Genomic DNA, 24,542 nt, shown 5'->3' with positions numbered 1-24,542 from the left:
TTTTTCTGCTTTTTGTAAGACTGAAAAACACAGGGCACTGCCTGCTTCCATGCTGCATTGCAATCTTCTGAGTGCCCGATAAACCTGAACCTTACCAAGAGGCAGCTATTGCTTTGTAATCTGCAATTTCCTATTTCTGCTTAGGTATCTGATATGTGAGTTATTTTATTCCAGAGTAGAATGAAAGCTTTTCACACTGGGAAGGTTTTGATAATTGCTTCTAGAGGTTATGACTGTGCAAAATGTGTTAGCAAAAGGCATTTTGTCATTTCCCCACCTAATTAATTTGGAGAGGTGTTCCTGTATCCTACACAACAATCCTGTATTCTAGACTCAGCTTTGAATGGACTCTGACATGGAAATGCAAATATGAGTGGTGAAAGATCCCCATCCTATCAAAAACCAGGGCTGCTTCTGTTGCCTTAGAAAAACTCTTTATTCTTTTCCTTACTTTCTCCATCTGCATAAGTGGAAAACACTCCCTTCAGGCTAGCTCTATGAAACTTGATTCATGAAGTGAAAAGTGCTTTCTTTTCTCAAATGATCACAAAATTAATGTCAGAATTATTTTATTATGTCTGTTTGTTAAAACATTTGGCTCCAGATTTTAAAGAATTATTTTACATCTTCTTAATCAGTATTTGGCAGAATCGAACATGGCTGTTAAAATGCTAAACTGGCTCCAGCTAAATATAATTCATTAATGGCATGTTAGCTTAGGTCAAACTGATTGCCAGAAGGTGTCCCAGTAAAGCAGACACTGCAGTTCAGTCCCAGCTGAGGAGAGCTTTAAGTACAAACTTAAGTCTTTGGCAAATCCTTTCCACTGATGTTTAATCAGAGAGCTGGGATGAAATGTGTTTACTGTGACACATGATTTTAAATAGTAGAAATCTTCTAAAAGAACAAAATGATCTGATTTCATTCCCTTTGAATTCTGTGCAAGTTTTGTTGATGTTTTGATGATGCGGGATCAGAACTTCTCATGTAAATTCTAGTGGTGATGTCTGGTAGTGTGTAGTAGTGATGACATAGCTTTCATGGTTCTTTTCCTTAAAAAAATAACTCTTCTGATCTGTGCAAGACTTGTGTGGTACTATGTAATCTATGTTACAGAGGCCCTGCTATTTTTTAGAGGGGAGTTTTATCTTACTAATCATTTATATGTATGTGTATGTATACACACACACATGTTTTGCAGGTATTATTGACAGCACCCAGGTGGAGCAGAGGCAGGTCGTAGCTGTGACTGGTGATGGAACCAACGATGGACCAGCACTTAAAAAAGCTGATGTTGGCTTTGCAATGGTATAATCTTGAGCATATTTATGGATATTTGTGTCATTGTAGATTTGCTGTAAGAGCTTTTTCATTCATTACGTGCTGAGAAAGTTGCTTGATTATTATTTAGTTATTGGAGGGGGTGAATGATGTTGTTTCTGAACCCTTTCATTCACTGTGTTTTGTTACTTTTCCAGTATTTTGTCTGAGGTAATTACTGGCCATGTGCAGAATCCTGTGCCAACACAGAAAGATGAAACTATTTTCTCCACAACAGTGGAGCACTATTTCGCTTTGGTAAAATCCATCACTAAGTGTAAAGATGTCTTCCCAGTGTACTCTGATTCAGAAGACATTAATATTCTAGACTATATATTTATATACATAACTAATTTTTGTTAGCATTTCTGTTCATGTATATTAATAAGATATAATCAATGATAAAAATAACTCAGAAGATCAGTAGTCATCAAGCTGGTAATTTAAACCACTCAAAACGATCATCACATGAACTCCATTGCTATCAATCCCCTCTTCTGTGTCCTTACTTTCAAAAATAGGCCACATTAGCAAACTTCCTAGTGAACAGAAAATGCAGAATATATTCAGCATTTCCTGTTACTATGCTGGGAAGTCTCTGCATAACTGTGGACTTCGAATGAGTATGAAGATCTGTATTCTGTCTCTGTGCTTTCTAGGAGGTAATTTTAGTCACAATTAATTTTTGCAGGGTATTGCTGGAACAGATGTGGCAAAGGAAGCCTCAGACATCATCCTGACAGATGACAACTTCAGTAGCATTGTGAAGGCTGTAATGTGGGGACGCAATGTCTATGACAGTATCTCCAAGTTCCTGCAGTTCCAGCTCACTGTTAACATTGTGGCTGTCATTGTGGCTTTCACTGGAGCATGCATTACCCAGGTGAGCCGTTGCTAAAAGTATGGGGTCAAATCCTATTGAGGTAACTTTTTGTTCTTAAGTAACAGTGGCTTACATTTGATTCTCACTTTGCAAAGCAGAAAGTACACCATCTGAAATTCTTCCGAGCATTAACAGTGTATTTAGGATCAAGCTGCTAAGTGTTAAATAGCAGTTCACGTAAGGAAGTCAACTAATTTGTCTTCTCTTGGAAGCAGATTACTTTTAAGGGCAGCTAATTTTTGTGCTGCTTCCATATAGCTCCCTGGGTTTGCTTACATATTATCGTCATGACTGAACCTTGTGATGATGGACAGAAAACGTCAGGGGTTGGAAGGACAAAGTTATGGGACTTGGCCTTTTCCTCTCAGAATATTTCACTATGAAATGTATATTTTTGATGGATTATGGAATGGGATTATTATTATTTTCAGGAGAGCAGTTCTGACACACAGAGGTAATCCCAGCAGGGGAGGCTTTTTGACTGATAAAAACAGTGTTGCTTTCAGGCGATCCCTTTTAATTTCAGGTGCAAATGACAAACCAGTTAAATGCCACATGCAGCTGGACTGTGATTTCTTTTTCTCCCTTTATGTTAATCCCCCAGTGCAGTCTTGGTGTACTTGCAATGTGTCTTACATCTTTTGCAAAAAGCATGCGTGGAAGTAAACGCCAGTTTTTCCCCCCTTCAAATTACTACTTTTTGACTAATGCAGTTTTATTTTCCCTAGAAAGAAAAGATGTATTTAGTACAGAAGGTTTTTCTAATGGAGGATAAAACACAACATGCAGGTTTTAGTGCTGTCCCTCCCTAAATTAAAGTGTCATTGTGATGCTGCAGACAGGTGCTGTTACAGACTGCCTCCTCTGGTGGAGACACACAATGGGGAAGCTGCCTCTTCCCTCTCTTGTGCATCATGCAGATGCACAGGCCTGTTTTCGTGGGTATATTTCACCTCATGCACACCTCAGCAAAACAATGAATAAGTCATTAGCTCTGTTCCAGGGTAAACTTACATTGTAATCATGGAATTGATACTTGAAACCTGAAACCCAGGTACCTTTACAAAACCATGAGGTCAAACTTCTCCTAAGCCTTGACTGACACATACAGGCATGTGAGCAAGCTTCAGCTTCTGCTAGCGCCACGCAGTGGCCGGGTGGATGGGACTGTCACCCATCAGCTCCCCTGCTGAGTGAGCATAAGGATAGTGCTGGGAGTTCCAGACATGCAAAAAGGCTGCTTTTGAAGGAAGTGGAAGCGATCTTAACAAATGCAATAACTATTTCATCCTGTTCAGGGAGCGCACTGACACCTGAATTCACTTGCTTTCCAAAAAGTCAAAACTGTAAGCTGCCAAGTGCTAGCTCCCCCAGCTGCCCTCAGGCCCTGCTGATGCCTGGGTGTCACAGCTGAGCTGCTCTGTGCCACAGAATTCCTCACCTGGCAGCAGAAGTTGGATAACTTTTCCCTTGGAACTATTTCGAAGCATACTGAGAAAATGCTTAGCTGTAAAGTGATTACTGTTGGTAACAGACGGTACTGGAATAAGGACTGAAACTCTGGAAAGTCAATCCTCCTGGATTTTCATCACTGGGACAAAACAGCATAGAAAAGAGTGCTAATGGCAGCATGGTGAGAATGCTGTGACTGGGCCCGCTGTGAGTGATTCCTTTTAAGACCCTGTTTTATAGACATTCAGTTACTGCCTACTAACACTTATTTAAGGTGATTTTTTTGTTGTTGTTGATGTCCAGTACTTTTTTCAGTTGCTTGATGAAAACACGAAGGGTAATATATTCCATTTGTTAATTGAGGGATAATCTGGTTTATTCTTTAAGAGGTTAAACATTACAGTGTAAAGTCTATTTTCTATCTAGTCTAAGTGCATAAACAGTGCAAACTTTTCATTCCAGAGCTTTCTTTATCCTTTGAATAATTTCACTGGCTTCTAGTAGGGCTTGGATACGGACCGGTGTCTTTATATTGCCCTTATGGTCTATAAGACCATCGTTGAGCCTGTCAAGTCTGTAGTCCCTGTTTAAAGGTTTTTAATGTACACCTCCTAGAATTCCTGTATTTCTGTCCAGATAGATTCTCATGCAGTTCCTTAATTTGGCAGTAAAAATGCAAATCCAACAGAGAGGTCCAAAGAAGCTAAAATTTTAATTATAGCAAAAGGGCAGCAGTTACTTCCACTGTAGTTCAGTTTATGCTCAAAGACCTCACCGCTGATGATCTCGAGCAGCTCTCGGTTCTTTCTCTGCTTACAATGGACATCATTATGTAGGCTTTTACCCAAAGGCTCTAGCCAGTGAAAGGGCATTATGTTTGTTTGGCTCATAGGCTTTACTAAAAATTACCCGTGAGAACATGCACATCACCGTACCCTGAAAATAGCTCTATCTCGAAATGCATGAATATAGCAAAAAACCCCTTGCAAACAGGCTAGGTGCACAGACACAGATCTAAGTCTGCAAAACTGTACACAGGTCTTAAATTACCAGCTTGACTGAAACGTTTAAGTTATTAACAAACAAGTGAAGCTAAAATCTATAGGCAGCATAGCTTTCTGTGACCTTCAAAATGAACATTTTAAGGTCCACATCAGACTGGATTTTACTTTGCTTTTAGGTAGTCAGTTTGGCTTTCTTTGACAAGCAGAATATAATTTTAGTTCACAATTAATATTCAGGTTAATTAATATTCCCCAGGTTACGTTTTTGGTGATATTTAATCAAATCTAGAATGAGACAAATTCTGTGGAGGTTGTAACATTTCTTCCACGCTTCTTATGTCACCTCTCAAAAAGTATGTTCTGCAATTTGGAGCCAGCATACTGGGACACTGGAGTATGAAGGTTCTATGCTTACCTGCTCTGACTAAAAGCTGACTAGTGATCACTCCCTCTGCGGCTGCATAGGTGCTCTTAATTTTGTTTCCAGCGTGTAGATAACACCCACCAATGAGATCACAACTACTGTTGCTACTAGTCCCATGCCAGTGCAGTTTGTGACACGATGCAGCCAAGATGTATTAATTCACCTTGTCTTTCAAATAACCTAATTCCTTTACCTCTTGCTTTCTTCTCTCTGGGTTGCTCAGTGCATGCTTTTAAACTGATCAGGGTATGGTTATCTTGACCAGTTTTCATGTAATTGTCCATTCTGTTTAGCAACTGTTACCTCAGGTTAAGCCAGTGATTTCTTTTTTCCAGTGGATTTATGAGAAATAAACTCTTATATTCTGACTTCATCCTTGGAATAACCATTTTGCACAGCCCTTGCCTGACTCAATGAGGGTTCTTCTTTGCAGCTCTGCCTACATTTACTGTGAATTTTGCACTTCAAATGAGTCATTGCTCCACATCTCTAGGTACCATATAGAGGTTTATATGCGCCTTACAAAGCCAGAAGATTCATCCCGTTTCCTGTCCCCTACACAGTACCAAGAGAATATTAGGTCATTATGTTTGGAGCTGTAAAAATAATCTGGGTATGTACAAAATAAAGATTTTAAAATGCAGGTCAGTCAAATGGAAACAGCTTTTCACTGGAAGTCTAAAGCTAGCAGGTTACCTCTGTGCCAAATTTTGTCTATATCCAACCGCTGAGGCAATGTAACTATTCAGAAAGGTTGCATCAAAGACAGAGAGGAAAAAGACTTTGCATTCAAATTATTATTCTTGTAATCTGAGAAAGACTTAATGCTTTAGCAGACATTAGGAATTGAAACCAGTGACTCTATAGTACATTATGTTTGGAAAATTAAATGTAAATTAAAAAGCACTCTAGCAGTGAACTACTGCATGAATCACTTGTTTTTACAGATCTTGTTCAAGAAATGAGGATGATCTACACTTACATGTATAAGGCAGTAATTTACTTGGTTATAATGTTTGAATGCAGAACTGTATTTGGCAAATCCTAAAATCATAGCATTGGCAAATTTGAAAAAGCTATAATATAAAATCAAAGTATACACTGTTTAGCTTTGTTTTGGGAGGGCTTAGAGCCATGGAGATAGAATTGAGGATGCCAATTCCATACAGTTAGTGGATGATCTAGCAGCAGAAGTGAGGGCTGACATTTCTTTGCATTAGTGGATATAAGATTAACCCACCAGAAATGCTCATTTTTTTAAACCCATGCATGTGTTCTCTTGACAAGTGGGAGTGAAGAGGTAAAGGTGAAAATACCTTTTTCCTCTCCTACAGCTTGTCATCTAAATCAAAAGTAACAAGCTCTAAAATTTGTGAGGCTCTGCATGTCACAAAAGATTTGTAGTTTATTTCCAGCCTTTGGCAGTTTGTACTTTTAAGTGTTTTGAAGATGAAGTGTAACATCACTTGATTTAAGGGACATTTTCCTTTTACCTCTAGGCCAAAGCTAACCTATTCCAAGGTCAAGTGGAAAGGAATTTGACAAATAACTGGTGATTTTGGGTGCAATTTGAGCAGCTTTCATCCCCAAACTTTTCAGAAAGTGAGTTAGAAGCTAACTAGTGCTAGTCAGTTAGTGACCAAAATGAGAAGAACACTGAATCTGCATCCCACTTGCATAAGTGACTAAAATCTGTAATGGAAGACTAAGCTCCTTAGCTGATAGGTATTTTCCTCAGCTTCCACCAACTAATCAGAAATCAGATAGAGTTGCAGTGGAAATTTCATTCCACTGCCTGCCCAGACTAATGTGTATTTAATGTTTTGGCTTCAGCTTAGAATGAGCTTTCACACTTGACTGAGCAGTGTAGCACTGCCAATAATAGATAATTATTAGGGGCACCATAGCCACACAAGGTGATTGGCAGTGTGAAATGGTGAGAACAAGTTGTTGCCAAAACTGATGACTGCCAACTACACTTGCGTGATTTAGAGACTGAAATAATCTGCCTCTTCGTTATGCTAGGAATACATCAGGCTCTGATAGACACCTGAATATTTAACTGTATTTGTTAAGCGTAACAGACAAATTCAGTTTTACTGACATAGAAGTCAGCACAGGGAGTGGAAATTCAGCTGTTGTAACATTTCAAAGTAGAGAATGTTTCTCTAGAAAAGTTATTAACCCAACAGGTAGAAGTATGACAAGGAAAATTGTTCAGTAGAAACCATGTTTTCTTTTTTCTCTATATACTGTGCCCTAGCAACAAACTGCTTTTAGTGAAAGTACTCTCCTTGTTTGAGGCATTAGTATTAATAAAAAACAAATGAGGCCTCAATTTGGAACCAAGTTTGTCCTGATTGCTTTCAGGTTTTTAGCCACCTCTAACGACAAAGATGTTTCCTGTTTCTGCAGCTGCATACCAAATGAGTGACTGAACTCTCCACATAAGCCCAGTTAATGCAACACATAACCAAGAGGTCAAAAATCTATTTATGCTAATCTTCCCTAATGTAGCCAACCTGTAGAACTTAGAAACAGGAGGTTGCTTTTCTCCATCCCTTCAAATAAGCCAAAAATTAGTTTGTTGGTTTTTTTTGTTTATGAATAAGATGTATCAAAATATATCTAACTGTAGGGATGTTAAATACATGTTTTCAAGAGGAAATAAGTTTCTCGCAAGGGAGAGTTGGAATATAAACCAGATCCACAAGAGACCAAACCACTTACCATTGCTCTCCGTATGTTCCTGAGATACCGAATTGGCCCTCATTATTTGACAATATTTCATTAAAAATGAACTTTTAACTCTTTGAAAAAAAGGACAGAGTTCATGAGGTGAATTTATTGGCTTTGATTTGGCTCGTATACTGGTCCATAGATTTTTTTGCTTCGTTATTACAGCAGCATGGTAATGTAATGCATAAAAATAGGTGCTCAGATCTTCCAACTTCCACACTGCAGATTAACTCCCTTCCATCATAAGATCTGTCATGCTGATACCTTGTTACCTTTGAGATTCTATTTTTCTAATAAAAAACATCTATCCGAAACAGAAAGCAGACCTTACTAATGCTGCCCATGCTGGCTTCAGTCTAAAAGCATAGGAAGGAGGTTGTTAGATACAGAAGAACCTCTTTCATTCTTCCTGATATGGCTCCTTGAAGAGGTTGCATCTATCATTACAGCTGCCCTAGTGAATTTCAAATCCAAACTCTCTAATAATCATCTCGAGTTCTCTGGAGATCTGTGTTAGTTTGTTTTATTTATTTTCTTTTGGGATGTTTTAAAAGGAGATCTCAAGTCCTCTGTAATATGACCATAGACTCTTGATTTGAGTGAGGAAAGAGCTCCTTCTAGTGGTTGGAGATTTGCTTCAGAAAATTAGTAATGTTTGAGTTTTTCTTTCCAGTTCCAGAGTTTCAAATATACTATCCTGTTACCCAGTGAAATAACAAGGAATTCATTATTTTTTCATATTTGATATATTTTAATGAGTTTTGGGGTGTTGAGTTTTTTTTTAATCCAGATATCAGGCTTTTTTTTATTCACCACTGTTTTTAAAAGGTCTTATCGATGTAAGATGTGTTCACATGTCTCAGGAATTGTTTCATAAATTGTTAATAATTTCAAGCTGTTTCTGACAAAACAGATAGGGCATTTATAGTAAACGGAAACATTACTTTTTAAACTGTTCCAGTATAATTTTTCTTCCAGGAAAGGAACTCCCACTTGTGTTATCTAGTTACCTAAATTCAGCTGGAAAGTTCAGCATGATGCATGAAGTAACAGAGGATATTGTAAAATCTGTCATAAAGCGTCCTGTTACGCTTCATAAGCATTGTGTGATTGTAAATATTCCTGATTTAAGGGACTGAAGAGAAATAATTTATCTTTGCTCAGATCACTGTGTGTCCTGTCATACTGGTCTTGCGTAAGAAGACAAGAAAGGACATAGCAGGACAGACTAAAGGGCTGTGGATTTCAGTGTCCCATCTTCAGCACTGCTGGCATCACACAGGAAGAAATGAAATCCCAGTAAAAGACCTGACAACCATTATTTTTCTAGGAAATGTGAAACTTTCTGTCTCCACAGGACTCTCCTCTGAAAGCCGTGCAGATGCTGTGGGTCAATCTCATTATGGACACCTTTGCCTCCCTTGCTTTGGCCACTGAACCTCCCACTGAGGCTCTGTTGCTGAGAAAGCCATATGGCAGGAACAAGCCTCTTATATCCCGTACCATGATGAAGAACATTCTGGGCCACGCTGTGTATCAGCTCACTCTCATATTTACACTTCTTTTTGTCGGTAAGGAAGTTTGTTATGCCTGTTGCTTGGTTTAGAACATGTCAGAAAGCTGTAAATGTAACCACTTAATGCATATAAGTCTGTCTTAGTGAAAGAGCTAGCAGAAGTGAAGTGTTTAATGGGATCAGAAATAGTAGGGGTAATAGAAAACATGCAATAGAGCGACTGAGTCACCTTTCAGTTGTTGTTTCCCCTGGGAAAGGCCTCAGTGAGTTTTTCTGCCTCCTAACAAAATCCGGGCTTTGCCAAAAGTTCATGTTAAAGTGTAGCATAGGTTTGCATTTTAAGCAGAGTATCTAGCCTGGTTCTTCTATTCCGAAGTTTCCTTTTGAGATCTGTCATCTTTAATAGGCATGTAGCAAAAAATTAACAGCAACAATATAAACATAGCAAAAATCAAGATCCATTTTACCAATAGCTGGAGAAGCTCTAATCAGGAGCAAAATGTTTGCCATAGTCCAGGAATAATGCTGATCTTCTGTAGTATTGGTAAGCAAGTAATTAGTATTAAGTGATACAAATAGCACTCTGTTTAGACATTTTATATCTAGGATGGATATTAAAAGGGGAAAACAAAATCTAATTTATGAGATGGCTGGACTCCTCCTCAGGCTTTGCTAGCAACAGATGCTTTTCATAAGCTGTATTTTGGAGAGGGGAGGGAAGGAGGAGGAATGTTTCTTGGTGCCGGGACTAGCAGGGTCTAATAATAGATTCTGTTCCTTCACAGTAGTAAGTGAACTTTGCTCAAAGGACTGATAATGTTATCAGTTGGGTATTGTGTTCTTGTCACTGTGTCATCATCCTTAAATTACGTGTGTTCTCTTTCAGATTTTTTTCTTTATGTACTGACTTCCATATAAGCTGTAACTGTAAATTTATGATTCTTAGGAGTTTTTTGAGCCTTCTTCTTGGTAATTCATGTGATATGAATCTTGGAACAAGAACTTCTGTGGACTTTATGGGGAGTTTTAATGGCTTTTTGATAAGTTTTATGGTTTAAAATACTTTCTCCTGACCTCTCTTCACCCTGTTCTGATTATTTCTGTGTGTCTGTGGAAAATCCATGCATACTTTGAAGGACGCAGCACAACCAATTTTCTGATAAGCCTATGAAATAGTCTTTTCCAAACTCCACGGGTCTTAGCTCTGCAGTGAGATGATGTTCTAAATGCAGTGTTTTGATAATTAAATCCCAAATTAATGAGAATTAGTTTTATTTTGACCAACTAATAGTTTATTTTTTTTTTGTACTTGGTTTCTCTAGAGACTAGTACATCACATTTTTGGTTTTTTTTTTTTTTTTCTATGATGTGGCAATAAATCTATTGTGTTTGAACATACAGTAGTGCATTTAAGACATCAGGTACATTGGAAATCCAGAAGTCATTGTCTAGTTCTGTCAAACTGTAGTATTAAAAATAAATCATAACCTCAGCAACTAGGCATAATAACATTGATGTACTATAGTGCCTTTTGGAATGTTTGGAAATAAAAGTAGTTATGGGTCTAACCAGTGCCACTCCACAATAGCAGCATGTTCTGCTTTTAGGCTTTTTAAGGGATGCAATGCAATAATAGAGATTTAAGGACAGATACTTTGACTGAGGGAAGAATTATTCATGTATTTGTGTTCGTGTGTGTACTGAATGAAAGCAAATAGATGTAATGTGTGTGCTTGTATGTGTGTATGTATCTATAATGGATAAAATTATTATATCTGTTTTTCCATTAATTTTTTCCTTTACTGTTTTTATGTAGTAAGTAGAATATTTGAATACAATACTTAGTTACCTCTGTGGAGGTCTGGATTTCCTAGGAATCCAGATTAGCAACTGCTAATCCAGTATGGCATAAACCTCTTCTTTAAACTATCTGCTCTCTTGCACTCTAAGTTTTGTGGCCTCATATTGTGTTACTGCTGTATTTGTGATATCCTAATCTAATTTCTATCAAAAGTCTAAAAGCCAAATTCTTTGGAAACATGCTCATTATTCCAAGTGACTTGAACATGAACTGCTCAAATATCGCAAGGCAAGAAAGCGCTCACTGATAGCTGATGGAATTAATGATTAATTTCTCTGGCGAAAATCTGCAGAAACTTTTCTTCTTTCTTCAGAAATTCTTAATATTATGCTAGTAGGATAGAGAAGTTTTAATTTGCTGTCATTAACAAAACACTGGTTATGAAATGGGGTAATATTGTGGTACTTCATTCATTAGTTATGCTTCATGTGAATGACCATCCTTACTTTAAGACAGTGTACCATGGTTTAAGCCCAGCCGGTCAAAAACACAGCACCAGCTACTAAGGAGAAAAATGACTGCTACTGCTGAGCCCAGGACACAATGCCTCTTTCAATAACTGTTACCTGTAAACTTTGTGCATAAGAAAGTAGATGAAAAATTGGTTATGAGCCATCAGAGTGTGCTTGATCCCAGAACCCCTCCGTGCGCTGGGATGCACCCCCAGAGCGTGAGCAGCAGGTCAGGGAGGGAAGTCTCCTTCTCTGCTGCGCTCTGGTGAGACACCCTCCCTGCAATCCTGGTCCAGCTCTGGGGCAACAGCAAAAGAGGGACATGGAGTTATTGGAGCAAGTCCAGAGGAGGCCACGGAGACACTCCAAGGGCTGCAGCAGCTCTGCTCTGGAGCCAGGCTGAGAGAGCTGGGCTGGGTCAGCCTGGAGACAAGAAGGCTCCTTAAGGGGAGACCTTGTTGCAGCCTTTTGATATATAAAGGGGGCTTCTGCGAAAGACAGAGAGATACCTTTCAGCAGGTCCTATAGTGAAAGGACAAGGGGCAGTGTTTTTAAACCGAAAGAGTGTAGGTTTGGTTGCACATAAGAATTTTTTTTACAATGTGGTGGTGAGACACAGGAACAGATTGCCCAGAGAAGGTGGATGCTCCATCATTGGAAGTGTTCAAAGTCACACTGGATTTTGCCAAAGCAAGTTTGCCGATGACACCAAGCTGTGTGGTTCGGTTGATACCCTGGAGGGAAGGAATGCCATCCAGAGGGACCTCGACACGCTTGTGAGCTGGGCTGATGCCAACCTCATGAAGTTTAACCATGCCAAGTGCAAGGGCCTACACCTGGGTCAGAGCAATCCCAGGCACAGCTACAGGTTGGGCAGAGAAGAGATTCAGAGCAGCCCTGCAGAGAAGGACTTGGGGGTGTTGGTCGATGAGCACATGAGCCGGCTTCAGTGTGCGCTCACAGCCCAGAAAGCAACCGTATCCTGGGCTGCATCAAAAGGAGCGTGACCAGCAGGTCGAAGGAGGTGATCCTGCCCCTCTGTTCTGCTCTCGTGAGACCTGACCTGGAGTATTGTGTGCAGTTCTGGTGTCCTCAACATCAAAAGGACATGGAACTGTTGGAACAAGTCCAGAGGAGGCCACAAGGATGATCAGGGACTGGAGCACCTCCTGTATGAAGACAGGCTGAGGAAGTTGGGGCTGTTCAGCCTGGAGAAGAGAAGGCTGAGTGGAGACCTCATAGCAGCCTTCCAGTATCTGAAGGGGGCCTATAGGGATGCTGGGGAGGGACTCTTCATTAGAGACTGTAGTGACAGGACAAGGGGTAATGGGTTCAAACTTAAACAGGGGAAGTTTAGATTGGATATTAGGAGGAAATTCTTTACTGTTAGGGTGGTGAGGCATTGGAATGGGTTCCCCATGGAAGTTGTGAATGCTCCATCCCTGGCAGTGTTCAAGGCCAGGTTGGATGAAGCCTTGGGTGGAATGGTTTAGTGTGAGGTGTCCATGCCCATGGCAGGGGGGTTGGAACTGGATGATCTTAAGGTCCTTTCCAACCCTAACTATTCTATGATTCTATGATTGGGCTTTGATCAACATATTCTGCTGAAAGATGTCCTTGCCCATGGCAGGGGGATTGAACTATAGGTGATCTTTAAAGGTTCCTTCCAAACTAAACCATTCCACAAAGAAAGAGGTCCCTCAGGTACAAGTATCTTTTCAAAACTTTCCTCATTTTTACAGTTACTCATCATAGGTTGTATCTTGCTTTTTTATTGACTAGATCTAAAAGCGAGTAAAATCATCCAAATAAGGAGCAGTGCCTCATGGTGTGCTTGCAAAGCAGACAAGCAGCGTGATCAAACCCAAATCCATTTAAAACCAGGAATGTTTGTGTGTTTTATCATTAAAATGCTTGAATGCTTGTCAAGAGTTTATGCCATACTGAATTAGCAAATGGGTAAAACCTGCTGAAGAGTGGTTGCTTCTACCTATTGTAGAAAATCACAGACATGGTCTCAGGTGCTTGGAAAATCAGAAAGAATTGGCTTAGAATAATTACTACTTGGTTATAGGAAAAGCACTACTGAAAACTTTGCATAGATATACTGAGTTAATAGGTAAAAGTCATCAGGGGGCCTATAGGGATGCGGGAGAGGGACTCTTCATTAGAGACTGTAGTGATAAGACAAAGGTTAACGGGTTAAAACTTAAACAGGGGAAGTTTAGGTTGGATATAAGAAGGAAATTCTTTCCTGTTAGGGTGGTGAGGCACTGGAATGGGTTGCCCAGGGAGGTTGTGAATGCTCCATCCCTGGCAGCGTTCAGGACCAGGTTGGACGAGGCCTTGGGTGATCTGATTTAGCTTAAGGTGTCCCTGCCCATGGCGGGGGGGTTGGAACTGGATGATCTAAAGGTCCTTTCCAACCCTAACTATTCTATGATTCTATTCTATGATTCTGTCATTTGAGAAGCTCGTTGCTCAAGAAGTTTAGATAACTTTTGCTTACTGGCGTTATAAATTCTGCGTATATGTATTAAGTGCAGAAAGCAAGCTGGTAAAGCAGAGCACAGGAGTCAACTAGCTAAAGCAAACAACGGAAATGCACTTTTAAGTTTGATTAACTTATTCTATTGGAAACCTTTATTTTTGTCTTATGCCTAGGTGAGAAAATGTTCAAGATTGACAGTGGGAGGAATGCACCCCTTCACTCTCCTCCTTCAGAGCACTACACCATTATCTTCAATACCTTCGTCATGATGCAGCTTTTCAATGAAATCAACGCACGGAAAATCCATGGTGAAAGGAATGTCTTTGATGGCATCTTCAGAAATCCTATTTTTTGCACTATTGTATTGGGTACATTTGCTATTCAGGTAATGATTTGGGCAAGAATTAGTAAGTGTTCATCAGAAGTGTAACTTTTGTACATTTTCTTTCTTTCTAAACCTAAATGTTGTAGGGGGTACACTTAACAGTAAAGCACCTAGTTTCACATATTTTTTGAATCAGTGCAAGTGTTAGTAATGGAGTATGTTATGTAGTCGTACTAGTAAAGCATAATTTTTTATTGTTTTAAGTAGGTCAGTCCCTAAATTAATCTGAATATGTGCAATAATAACATCCATTACGATTTTTTGGTCTTGGAACTGTTTGGTTTTTTTTTTGTAGAAGAAATTATTAAATAGTATACCAATCAATAGCAAAAAAAAAGCATTTTACTTTAATTTACTACTCTGTGAATAGATAAATTAGCTTTCAAATAGCTAATGCTGATCTGTTCTTCTGAGGGTAAATGCCACTGCCTTCTGAGGGTAAATGCCACTGCCTAATGTTACTCAACATTCTCAGTAATACTGTGCCTTGGTGGTAATTCTTCATGTCTATCTCAAGAGTTTGCTGTCTCAGTCATGTGTGAGCATCATGACAGAAATACACTTTTCCCAAATAGTTGTGATTTTTCTTCTGTAAGAACTCAGCTTCCTCCTTCCACTCCTGTATCCATCCATTTGCTGACTTCTATCCTGTACTTAATACCACTTGACATTACCTCTTAGGAGCCTGCTGCAGCCCTCATAGTTGCTTAGATTTGAGCTATTTCTGTCTCGACATTATTGCTCAGTTCTGCATTGGTATGCTGGAAGCTGTCAGTATTGGGATATTTCTCATGGAAGTAGTAATGAGGGTGGAGCTATTAGAAACTGGGCTATAGTGGTTTGAAACAGCAAAGGGAAAACCACTCAAACTAAGTATGGGAAAAAGGACACCAGTGATTGGTAGTAGAACTTGACAGTGATGCTCTTTAACAGCTAGTTTGAAAACATGGGTTTACTAACAGGAACTAAAATGCCTTTAGGAGAGGCCTGACAAACTCACACTCATCTCTAATTCTTTCTTTCTTTATTTATTTTTAATCATGGGTAGTGTTTGAGGATGTTTTCTTAGTTCTAGGCATTACTTTTCAGTTGTCTGGCTGCAGGAACAGTGTCATGTAGCTACTAGCCACATTTCTGAACTGGCTGCTGATTTTGCTCACTCTCTCCTGCTTCCCTAGTAGCTGAAATACTTTAAGTGCAAACTTCAAAACACTAGGTTTGCACTCCAACAGTGAATCGAAAAAGCCATTGTAACATAAGAAAGGCTGTAACTCCTACTTGCTTTTAAGTCTCTTTTTAAAACCAGGTCATGTTTCTTGAGACAGCAGAAGGTTAATCTTTCTGTTTTCCACTTCGTGTATTACGTTGTGGAAATACAGCTTGCATAATGTTGCTTGCTGAAGCAATCTCAGGAAAGTATTTGGAATTTTGGCTGTGTGTTTTAATAGCTGGATGAGTGAGCCAAGCATCTTACTCTAAACCAAAATGATTGAGGTTAGATTATGTAGATGGATGTGGGAGATTACAGAAGTGGCTTTATTTCATACTGCAGACTGTCTTAGTTCCATATATATTTACTACGCCTTCTGTGAAGTACAGACTAATGGCTTTGCTATTTCATCTTTGAGTGCAGTAGTTCCATTAACTAATAGTTTAGTCCTCCTCCTAAATCCCTCCACAAAGAAAAAGTAGAAGCAGTGGCCAAATTTTCAAGGTAACAAATATGGAGACTATTAGAATGCCTCCTCAGTAAGGATCAGAAAGTGCTCCTGAGAGAGCTACAACAGCTTGAGAAATAACAGGGTAGTTACCACTCCTGTCCACAGACAAGCAATAGATTTCTTTAAATCCTTTCTCTGCTTTCAGAACCAGTAAAGTTTTGTCACAGTGAGGGCAGATGGATTAAAACATGCCGTATCTGCCATATAGCACTTAGCAATCTCTCAATACAGACTTGCAATTTCTTGCTTAGAATTTGAGTGTCATATTCACAGTTTTTGTTCTGTCTCCTCCTTTTTCCTTACTCTCTCCAATCATTTTCCTCCTTCCTATCTACTACCTTCCATTCCCTGTCCCTTCCCTCTTCCTGTGTATTTGCACTTCACATGGGTGAATTTGTGTTCATAGTTTGTGTTTATTCACTCACAAAGGGAATCAACCACTTTGTGTATTAGTGTTCTTTTGTGTCTAAGACCTGACTACCACTTTGTGAACTTGTGTTTTTCAGCCTTTGACAGTCAGTATAAATCTCTGGCTTGTGATTTCAGCTCCCTGGTTATGCAACAGCACTACTAACAAAAATATCAGTAATATCTGACTTTGTCAGCAAAACCTTCACAATCTAACCAGGCCTAGAAACTTGGTCAGGTTCTGTGTGCTGGTTATCCTGCTGCATGGCGTGGGGTTGTCCCCCCCTCTTTCTCCAGCAGGACTAGAGTTGGTATCCTATCAGTCTGTCCATGGTAACACATTTGTAACGGTGCAATAAAATGTTAATTAGAGGAAAAATCTCTCATGCAGTGGGCATTTCAAAATAAACTATTCCAGAATCAACAGATCTCCAGCTGAGAATACTCAGAATCTGGGAGATCACATGGGGACAGTCATTATTTCTTCTTGGGCATTCCTGTATCACCTTCGTTAGGTGTGAGGCTGCAGAAGCCTTAGTCTGAACTGTTATGGCTTTTTCTGACCCCTAATTTGAGGTGAATAAGTTTATACGGCTGGATTTGTAGTGACTGAGATTCTGAGGTTTTGCTGGATGGGTTCCCAAACTGTACCTCGGGTAGTGCCAAATGAGTGCCAAACAACCTATGTGGAATATGAGAGCATTTTGCTTTTGGTGCTTTTTAGATTGAGTCCATTAAACTAAAGGTCGTTTGCAATATGTTTGACTATTCTCCTGGTAAAATATTGTTGGAGTGAAACCAGCAGAGCTATAATATGCACAAGACAAATTAAAATCTCAAGTAAAATATGACTGAAAGTTGTTGGGGCTTTTTGGGGGGAGGAATGTGGAGGGGGTAATTTTTTAGTTTGTTTTATTTTGTCCCCAGCAAATACTGACCCCCTTTCTTCTCTGCTTTTCTTTGTAGATAGTAATTGTCCAGTTTGGAGGAAAACCATTTAGCTGTTCCCCCCTGCAGCTTGACCAGTGGATGTGGTGTGTATTTATTGGACTAGGAGAACTTGTATGGGGTCAGGTATGCAGAATTCTGTCTTTTGTTTTTATAAACCATCAAAGATGTGATATTGCTCATAGTCCTACTATCCTGTTTCCTTGCTCTCTCACAATGCCACTTGTAGAACACACCGAAATACAGGTGCTCTCTAAGTACTTCAAGAGCAGACAGAGCAATAAGGATAATTTATCCCACTGTTCCTTTTGATTTTTGTTAATTTTCATATCTTTTCTTTCCCTAAGCAGGACGTGCTATCACCAAGGTCATCTTCAGTTAGGCTTTTTCAGGAAAGACACTGATTCATAACCTAGTCCTCTAGTCACAAAAAGAGCATAGGAAGGGCCAGTGCATGGTGACCTTCGCTGCAATAGAGTACCCAAGGCAGCACGTGTATGTTTAGTTCCAGTTCTCTATCAACCCACTCATTTCCTTGCTGAAACACCCACTCAGCCAGTCCATGATAGCCTTGTTACTGGTGCAGGACTAAGTCCAGTGCATTTAACACATACCCTCAGTGATTCTCATCCACCTACTTCCCTGCAGGATGGAAGAGCAGATTAAAAAAAAAAGGATCTTTTTCCTATAATAGTTGCAGGAAAGTGCAGTTTAATTCATGTGTCACATTAAAATTCTGCTACACCCTGTGTCATTATTAGCTCATATAAACTTATATAAGAGATGTAAAAGCACGTGTCAGTGAGACAAGTTATGTGATTATCTGACTAGAAGTTACAACACATCTACAGTCAGTATTGTTAAAATACATACTGCGATGCTTTTAAGCACAAACACATATAGCAAACTTAATAACATTATTTTTTTTCATCTCTGAATACATTATTAATGTATTTAAGCTGATGCCACCTGACACAGTAAAAATGAGAAATTATGTGTTGCTTCTCAGCTGTGAAGCTACATAGAGATCAGCTAGTTTGCCACTGTGAAGAAACAGCAAGAAATTGTCAGCTGCAATTGAATACTCATTTGGTTCTGATGGCATTGTAATGATCAGATGCTAGCTTTCAAATCTAGTTAGTTGTCCTCTAATGGAAAACAGTATTTTGGACAATTGGGCCTCAGAGACATGACAGCTTTTAATGCATATGCTGCTGAAACCCACCACTATTAGGTTGTTCTGCTGAAGATGGGATTTGCTTTGCAGGAGGAAGATCTAAAGTCAGTGTGCTAATTCTTGGAACGAAAAGATTTGTTTTCAACTGATGGGAAAATGCCCAACTTTGGGAAAGGGGGGAAGAAAAGCAGGGAAAAGGAGAAAAATCCTAGCAGGTTTATTAGACCAGCTGTAATAAACTTCCCACAGCCTTCGATCAATGTACTATTTGACTTCTAAATTTTGTTATACATGGTTATTACTTGACCACTGAAAACTAAGAATAATATCAGCATCTCTTTGCTGTTTAAGGATGGGCATAGTTGGCTGAGCCTTGTTACGAGAGCCTAGCCATCAAATTAAAATTGCTGTTGGAATACCTCAACAATTTTAGCACTGAAAAACTACATTTTTACATAAAGCAAATACAGAGGGTAAAACTCTTTCCCTTGTAGCCCAGCAGTATTTAGTGTCCAGAGAAGAAAAACACAAGCTAAACAAATGCATTTGCATCTTTGCATGATTTACACTCTCTGCAAGTCCTCTCTTCATGCAGCTCTACAGTATGAGAGACTTTTCCTTTAGTCGAGGTGCCTCCCCTCCTTCTCAGCCTTTTCTCTTCTGCTATGACTAATTCTAGTTCAGCACGAAACAAACTTGTTATCCCTTTGTTTTATTAGTCTCCTGAATGTGCTCTGTTCCTTTGAACCACTAGAACCAATCAAGATTTTCAGGCTGAGATGTTAAAACCGGCACTTTAAAACATGATTTAAGGTTTTACTTCTAGGAAGCCACTCTTGAGATGCTTTGAGGGACCATTTTCTAAAAGGTGGCCCACATCACTTCTGAAAGCCAAGTCTTTCTAAAATATTTCATGTTACAGTCCCAGAATTATTGATCACCTTTTAAAACTATGAGAATTTTATGGGGAGTATATTCAGTTTCTTAATCTAAATCCGGCCAATTGAGTGTGCCATTACCTGAACTGGGCAGGTGTCTGCAGATATGGAAAACAAATGAGCAAACAAAAAGACATGCAAACACCCTAAGAAAAGAATTGGAGCAGAATGTGTCAGCCTGGCTGAGAGAGGTCGTGAAGAGGAAGTATGTTCTATCGCACAGAATCACCACCAAATACAATTGTTTCTATGTGTACTGTCTTGCAAGTACTTCACCACCATTACTTCCATCAGATGCCAAACCCTCCCAGGTAGCTCCTTTCTGTAGAGTGCTGGCTTTGTAGTGCTTTGAAAGCTGGAAAGCTGGAGTTTCAGTAAGTATTTAAGTGACTAGCACTTACCTTTTCTTTTTAACCCTGTTCTGTCTTTGCTGGTGTCAGCCAGTTCATTAATTTTCCAAGTCTGCATCTTGGTTTTCCACCCCAAAATGCATTTTAAGAAGGTTCTGTAGTAGTGGTGAAGCTGGTGGGGGTTTTGACATTTCTTTGATTTTATAAAGAATATAAGTGGAGTTGTGGCTCATGAAGTTCAAGGAGACCCTCACAAACTCAGCAGTTTCTTTTTATCCTGCAAATATTTGGTGCCTCTTCATGTGTATTCACTACATCCAGTTCAGTTTTCCAGAACTGTAAGATACATCCTCACCAGCTTTCCTGCAACTGTTTTTATCTCCTGTCTTTTGCACATTTGGGCTTCAGAGATGCGATTGCTCCATGCTGAAACAAAGACAAACAAAAGAGAAAATTGCAGCACTTTTTTTTGTTTGTTTGTTTGCTAAATAGTTTTTATGGATTTAACTTTGTAGGAAATTTGGGATTTTTTTAAGTGGTCAATATGCTCCAGGTTGTGTCTTGTTTAAATGGCCAACTGCATGTATTTTTATGTAAGCTGGCAAAAGGAATTAGAACAAAGAGAAAATAACCCAGGAGAGTCACACTGAATGTGCACATCTTTAAGATTATTGCTGTCTCCTATGTTAATTATATCCAAGGACCACTTTGGTGGACAAACAGAATGAGAATTGGGGCTGAGTTAATCAGGATTTATTAGTTACAAGGACACAGAGGAAGAGCTAGGTCTGTAAGTCCAACAGGGAGGCAGTCAAACCCATCCCTTTCAGAAACCTCGTTTTTGAGACATGCTGACAAAAGCATTTCAACCTGCCAAACGAAAAGGAAGCTAAACACAGGAACCAGTGTAGTGTGAGAAGATTTTTAAGCATGAGGTGCAACTAATTTTCAGCTCACATTAACATTCATTATCTTAAGTCATTAGGAATACCCAAACTCTAGCTGCAGAAGTATTGATCTTGCCAAGATTATATAACTACCTTCAAATAAAAACATCTGCTTTAAGTCTTTTGAGAAAGAACATTTTTCCCAGCCTTAGACTTACTCCACAGCTGTGGATTGCCAATGTGGTTTAGCTATGCAATTAATGCTAATTGTTTACACAGCAAACTAAGTATTTCTGGACTAAGATGGAGTTGTGTAAGTGTAAAGTACTATTGTGAATATGCTTATCTTAGCTTCCCTGGAAGACTGTAGATTTCATTAGAATGTCAATGTTCTTCTGCAATGAGCAGATTATTGCACTATGGTTATTGAATGAGGCTTATGTTTTCAGTACTTTTTTGTAATTTTAGGTCATTGCAACCATCCCAACAAGTAGGCTAAAGTTTTTAAAGGAGGCAGGGAGGCTCACTGAGAAGGAGGAAGCCCCCGAGGAAGAACTCAATGAAGATGTTGAAGAAATTGATCATGCAGAGAGAGAACTTCGACGTGGACAAATTCTGTGGTTCAGAGGGCTCAACAGAATCCAAACCCAGGTATGCTAAAAGTAAATGCCCACAAGGTCTAGAAAAAAAACACCCTTAATCTTTGATCAAGGCTAGATAACGTCGTAAGGAAAGCCACAGCGTTTGAGTGTGTGGCTGATGGTACTGGTTAACTTCTGAACTGTTTTCAAAGGAGGTGCACATGAAAAAGTAAAACAGGTGAACTGAACAAAGGGGGGTATGTGTGTGTGCAGCAGGAGAAATTAAATGAAAGGATAGCAAAATGATAATATGCACAAATAAGAATACTTTTCTGAGACTACTGTGAATGGACATTATTTTTCGACTTCAGGGATGACAGCCCATAAAATAGCACCACTTGGAATATGCTAGCTGGGACAATGATTAGCAAAATGTTCTGAAGGCTTTCTCATGCAAACTGCTTGATTTTGTCAAGAACTGCTTGTTGCTGCCACTTTTGCAATCACAGAGTAATTGAAATTGTTGAGTCTAAAGTACCATTTCATTAAAAAAGATGGTAATATTTTCTGGTCTGGCACTACCATATATATCTCGTGATTAAAAGGAATTGATTTTCTTTCCTATTAGACAATGAAAAATGTGGTTCTGGATTTATTTTTAGTAGTAAGGGCCTAAGCATCCATTAAATATTGAAATGTATGTGTTGGGTCACTGTGGATGATTTCTTAACAAAATATTTATATTTATCTTTTTATTTTAACCCCTTTTGCTAAATACAAAAATCTGTGGCACTTTTTAATGTACTATATATTTGCGCTGAATTATGGTGCTAAATATAGTACAGACGAGGATATCTGGTCAAATATGTCCTGTAGTGCTAAAAACCCTATGACCTGTTTCACATTTTTCATTGCAGTGCAGTAGCATGTTTTATAACACTCCGGCGCTCTCTCCTTGATCTTTTCTAAGATCAAGTAGTTGTGCCAGCTTGTAGAAGAGAGCAGCTCTGACAGAGATATGTACCCGCCAGATGTGAATGTCTTACATGATGATTGCAAGAGGTGAATAATTAAGAAAAACAAAATTTGAAAGAATATCTTTATCTCAGTAGATTTTGATTTTTGTCTTCATCCAAGGAAAACAGTACTTTGTGCCCTTCCTCATCTCCAAATTGATACTTTTTTTGTTTTTTTGGAGAAAGAGGTGCAGCCGTGCCTTTAGAAAAAGTGAGGGAGTTAAGCTGAAACTAGGCCAGTTGGGTCTCTTCAGCACATCCACAGAGCAAAAAATCAAGAGGGTAAAAATTGCCATTAGAGAGATTTCAGTGTTTGGGTCAATTCCCAAGGTTCTGTGGTAAGTAATTAAATATGGATCTTCAGCTTTGAGGTTGGGTGTCTTGGCTCTGTTGAGTCAGGAGCACTTGTTATCAGAGAAAATTCACATTGTCCCTGTAGAAAGGTGACGAACAGGTGCCCAGGTATCTCTATGAAAAGATGACCTCTAAATATGCATTCTTTTCTTCCTGGTGGCTATAGGAAGAGTGTTGTCTGTTGGCATTTCTGTCAGGATATCTTTCTGGTTGTGGTGAGTGTAAACAACTACAAGCACAAAGAAGCAAATTACATCCTTTCAGTTCTTTTTCTAGTCTGAGAGGTAGCTTTTAGTTCTCCATATCTTTATTCACTTAATTCACAGATAAATTACTAGTCTTTGATGCTATTTAAAACGAAATGAACATGAATAATATTTCTTTGCTAACATCCATCTTCCTAGCTTCCTTTCTGCTCTTAGTTGTAGAAATACCTTCAGTAGGATGTATTATTTCTCTCCTGCCAAGAGGCCTCTGTGATTTTTTTTCTTTCATTTTGTTTATTTAGTGACTTTGATTTTTACATCCATTTCACATCTGTGGAATGATAATGAAAAAAGAAAATGGCCCAACAGATTCAAAAAGAGTTCCAAGGTGTCCACTGGAGAGTGATGAACTTATATGCAGGTCAAATTAAATCTGCTGTTGGATGGACCTTGAGTTGAGCACATTTTGTTGTGCTGTGTGTTGTGGCCCATCCAAATTCATACACTTGTACTACATTTCTCAGGAAGCCAGCTAAAGAAGAGTTGATGGAAGAAGATGGGGATGTCTGTAGCATCCTTGGGGAGCTGGAGGATTTGCAAGAATCCTCTGATGTCTAATGCACTTCTGGAGTTGCGGAAGAAGAAGGTAGAGCATCCCCTCACTTTATATACATAAGGATGACAGTAAGATTAGGAATGAACTGTAGACTCTCTCACAATTAGATTGATCATTCAAATCCTAATGAGACCAGTTGCCACCATCATATGCTTGTGATGCATATTAGATTATATTTGCTTGTTTTCTATTCAGTTCTTTTTGGGCAGATAGCCACAGCACTCCTAAGACAGTTATAAAGACTCTATGATAGGGTTTGTGGTTTTTTTTCCCCCAGATTTCTGACAGATCTCCCTTGTAATGCTCCCAATAAAACCTCATCCAAACTGACAAAAACTGAGCAGTATAAAGAAATTTCTTTTCTTTTTATGCACTCTCTTAAACCTGAGGGTTCAAACCTGGACACCAGTGAAAGGATTTCCGCTGGCCATTCTTCATACTGAAGTGTCAGATATATTTCTATGAAGACATGCATGAACATACTTTAAAGAAAGGTGTATGAAAATGCACATAACTAAGGCAAAGAAACTGACTTTCTACTTCTAATTTTCATTTTTTGTCTACTTCATTTAGATATTCTGTTGTCTCATAAACAGACTCCAGGGCTTTTCTGGATGGATACATGTCTTATTTACTGGATAACTCTCTTGGAAGGCCACTGACATGAAATTCTGCAAATGACTCATCCTAGTTATGCAAGTTTCAGAAAGATAGAAAGGCGGTCTCAAGTTGCATACAAGGCAGGAGTTGCCAACCTCTGCTGCTTTTCAGCATTGTTTTCCAACTCTTTATTGCAGTTCTTACAACTTCTTC

At 39.1% G+C, this 24,542-nt stretch overlaps 1 protein-coding gene across 13 annotated transcripts in view; it reads left to right on the top strand.

The window, feature by feature from the left end:
* ATP2B2 (ATPase plasma membrane Ca2+ transporting 2) overlaps positions 1 to 24,542 on the top strand; it is a 273,342-nt gene that overhangs the window by 231,314 nt on the left and 17,486 nt on the right. For all 13 annotated transcript variants that reach the window (XM_057404260.1, XM_057404271.1, XM_057404259.1 and 10 more), the window contains 6 exons: positions 1,202 to 1,308; positions 2,012 to 2,203; positions 9,180 to 9,393; positions 14,316 to 14,527; positions 17,623 to 17,730; positions 21,425 to 21,607. In XM_057404260.1, the coding sequence (XP_057260243.1) occupies positions 1,202 to 1,308; positions 2,012 to 2,203; positions 9,180 to 9,393; positions 14,316 to 14,527; positions 17,623 to 17,730; positions 21,425 to 21,607 (1,016 nt within the window). The remainder of the gene's footprint in view (positions 1 to 1,201; positions 1,309 to 2,011; positions 2,204 to 9,179; positions 9,394 to 14,315; positions 14,528 to 17,622; positions 17,731 to 21,424; positions 21,608 to 24,542) is intronic.

This window comes from Pezoporus wallicus, unplaced genomic scaffold (genome assembly GCF_028554395.1).
Source record: "Pezoporus wallicus isolate ANWC-B61680 ecotype Strahan unplaced genomic scaffold, APGP_CSIRO_Pwel_v1 contig_5935, whole genome shotgun sequence".
Lineage (NCBI taxonomy): Eukaryota > Metazoa > Chordata > Aves > Psittaciformes > Psittacidae > Pezoporus > Pezoporus wallicus.
The sequence above is the reverse complement of the archived record's forward strand: the minus strand, read 5'-3'. Positions and strand labels throughout refer to the sequence as shown.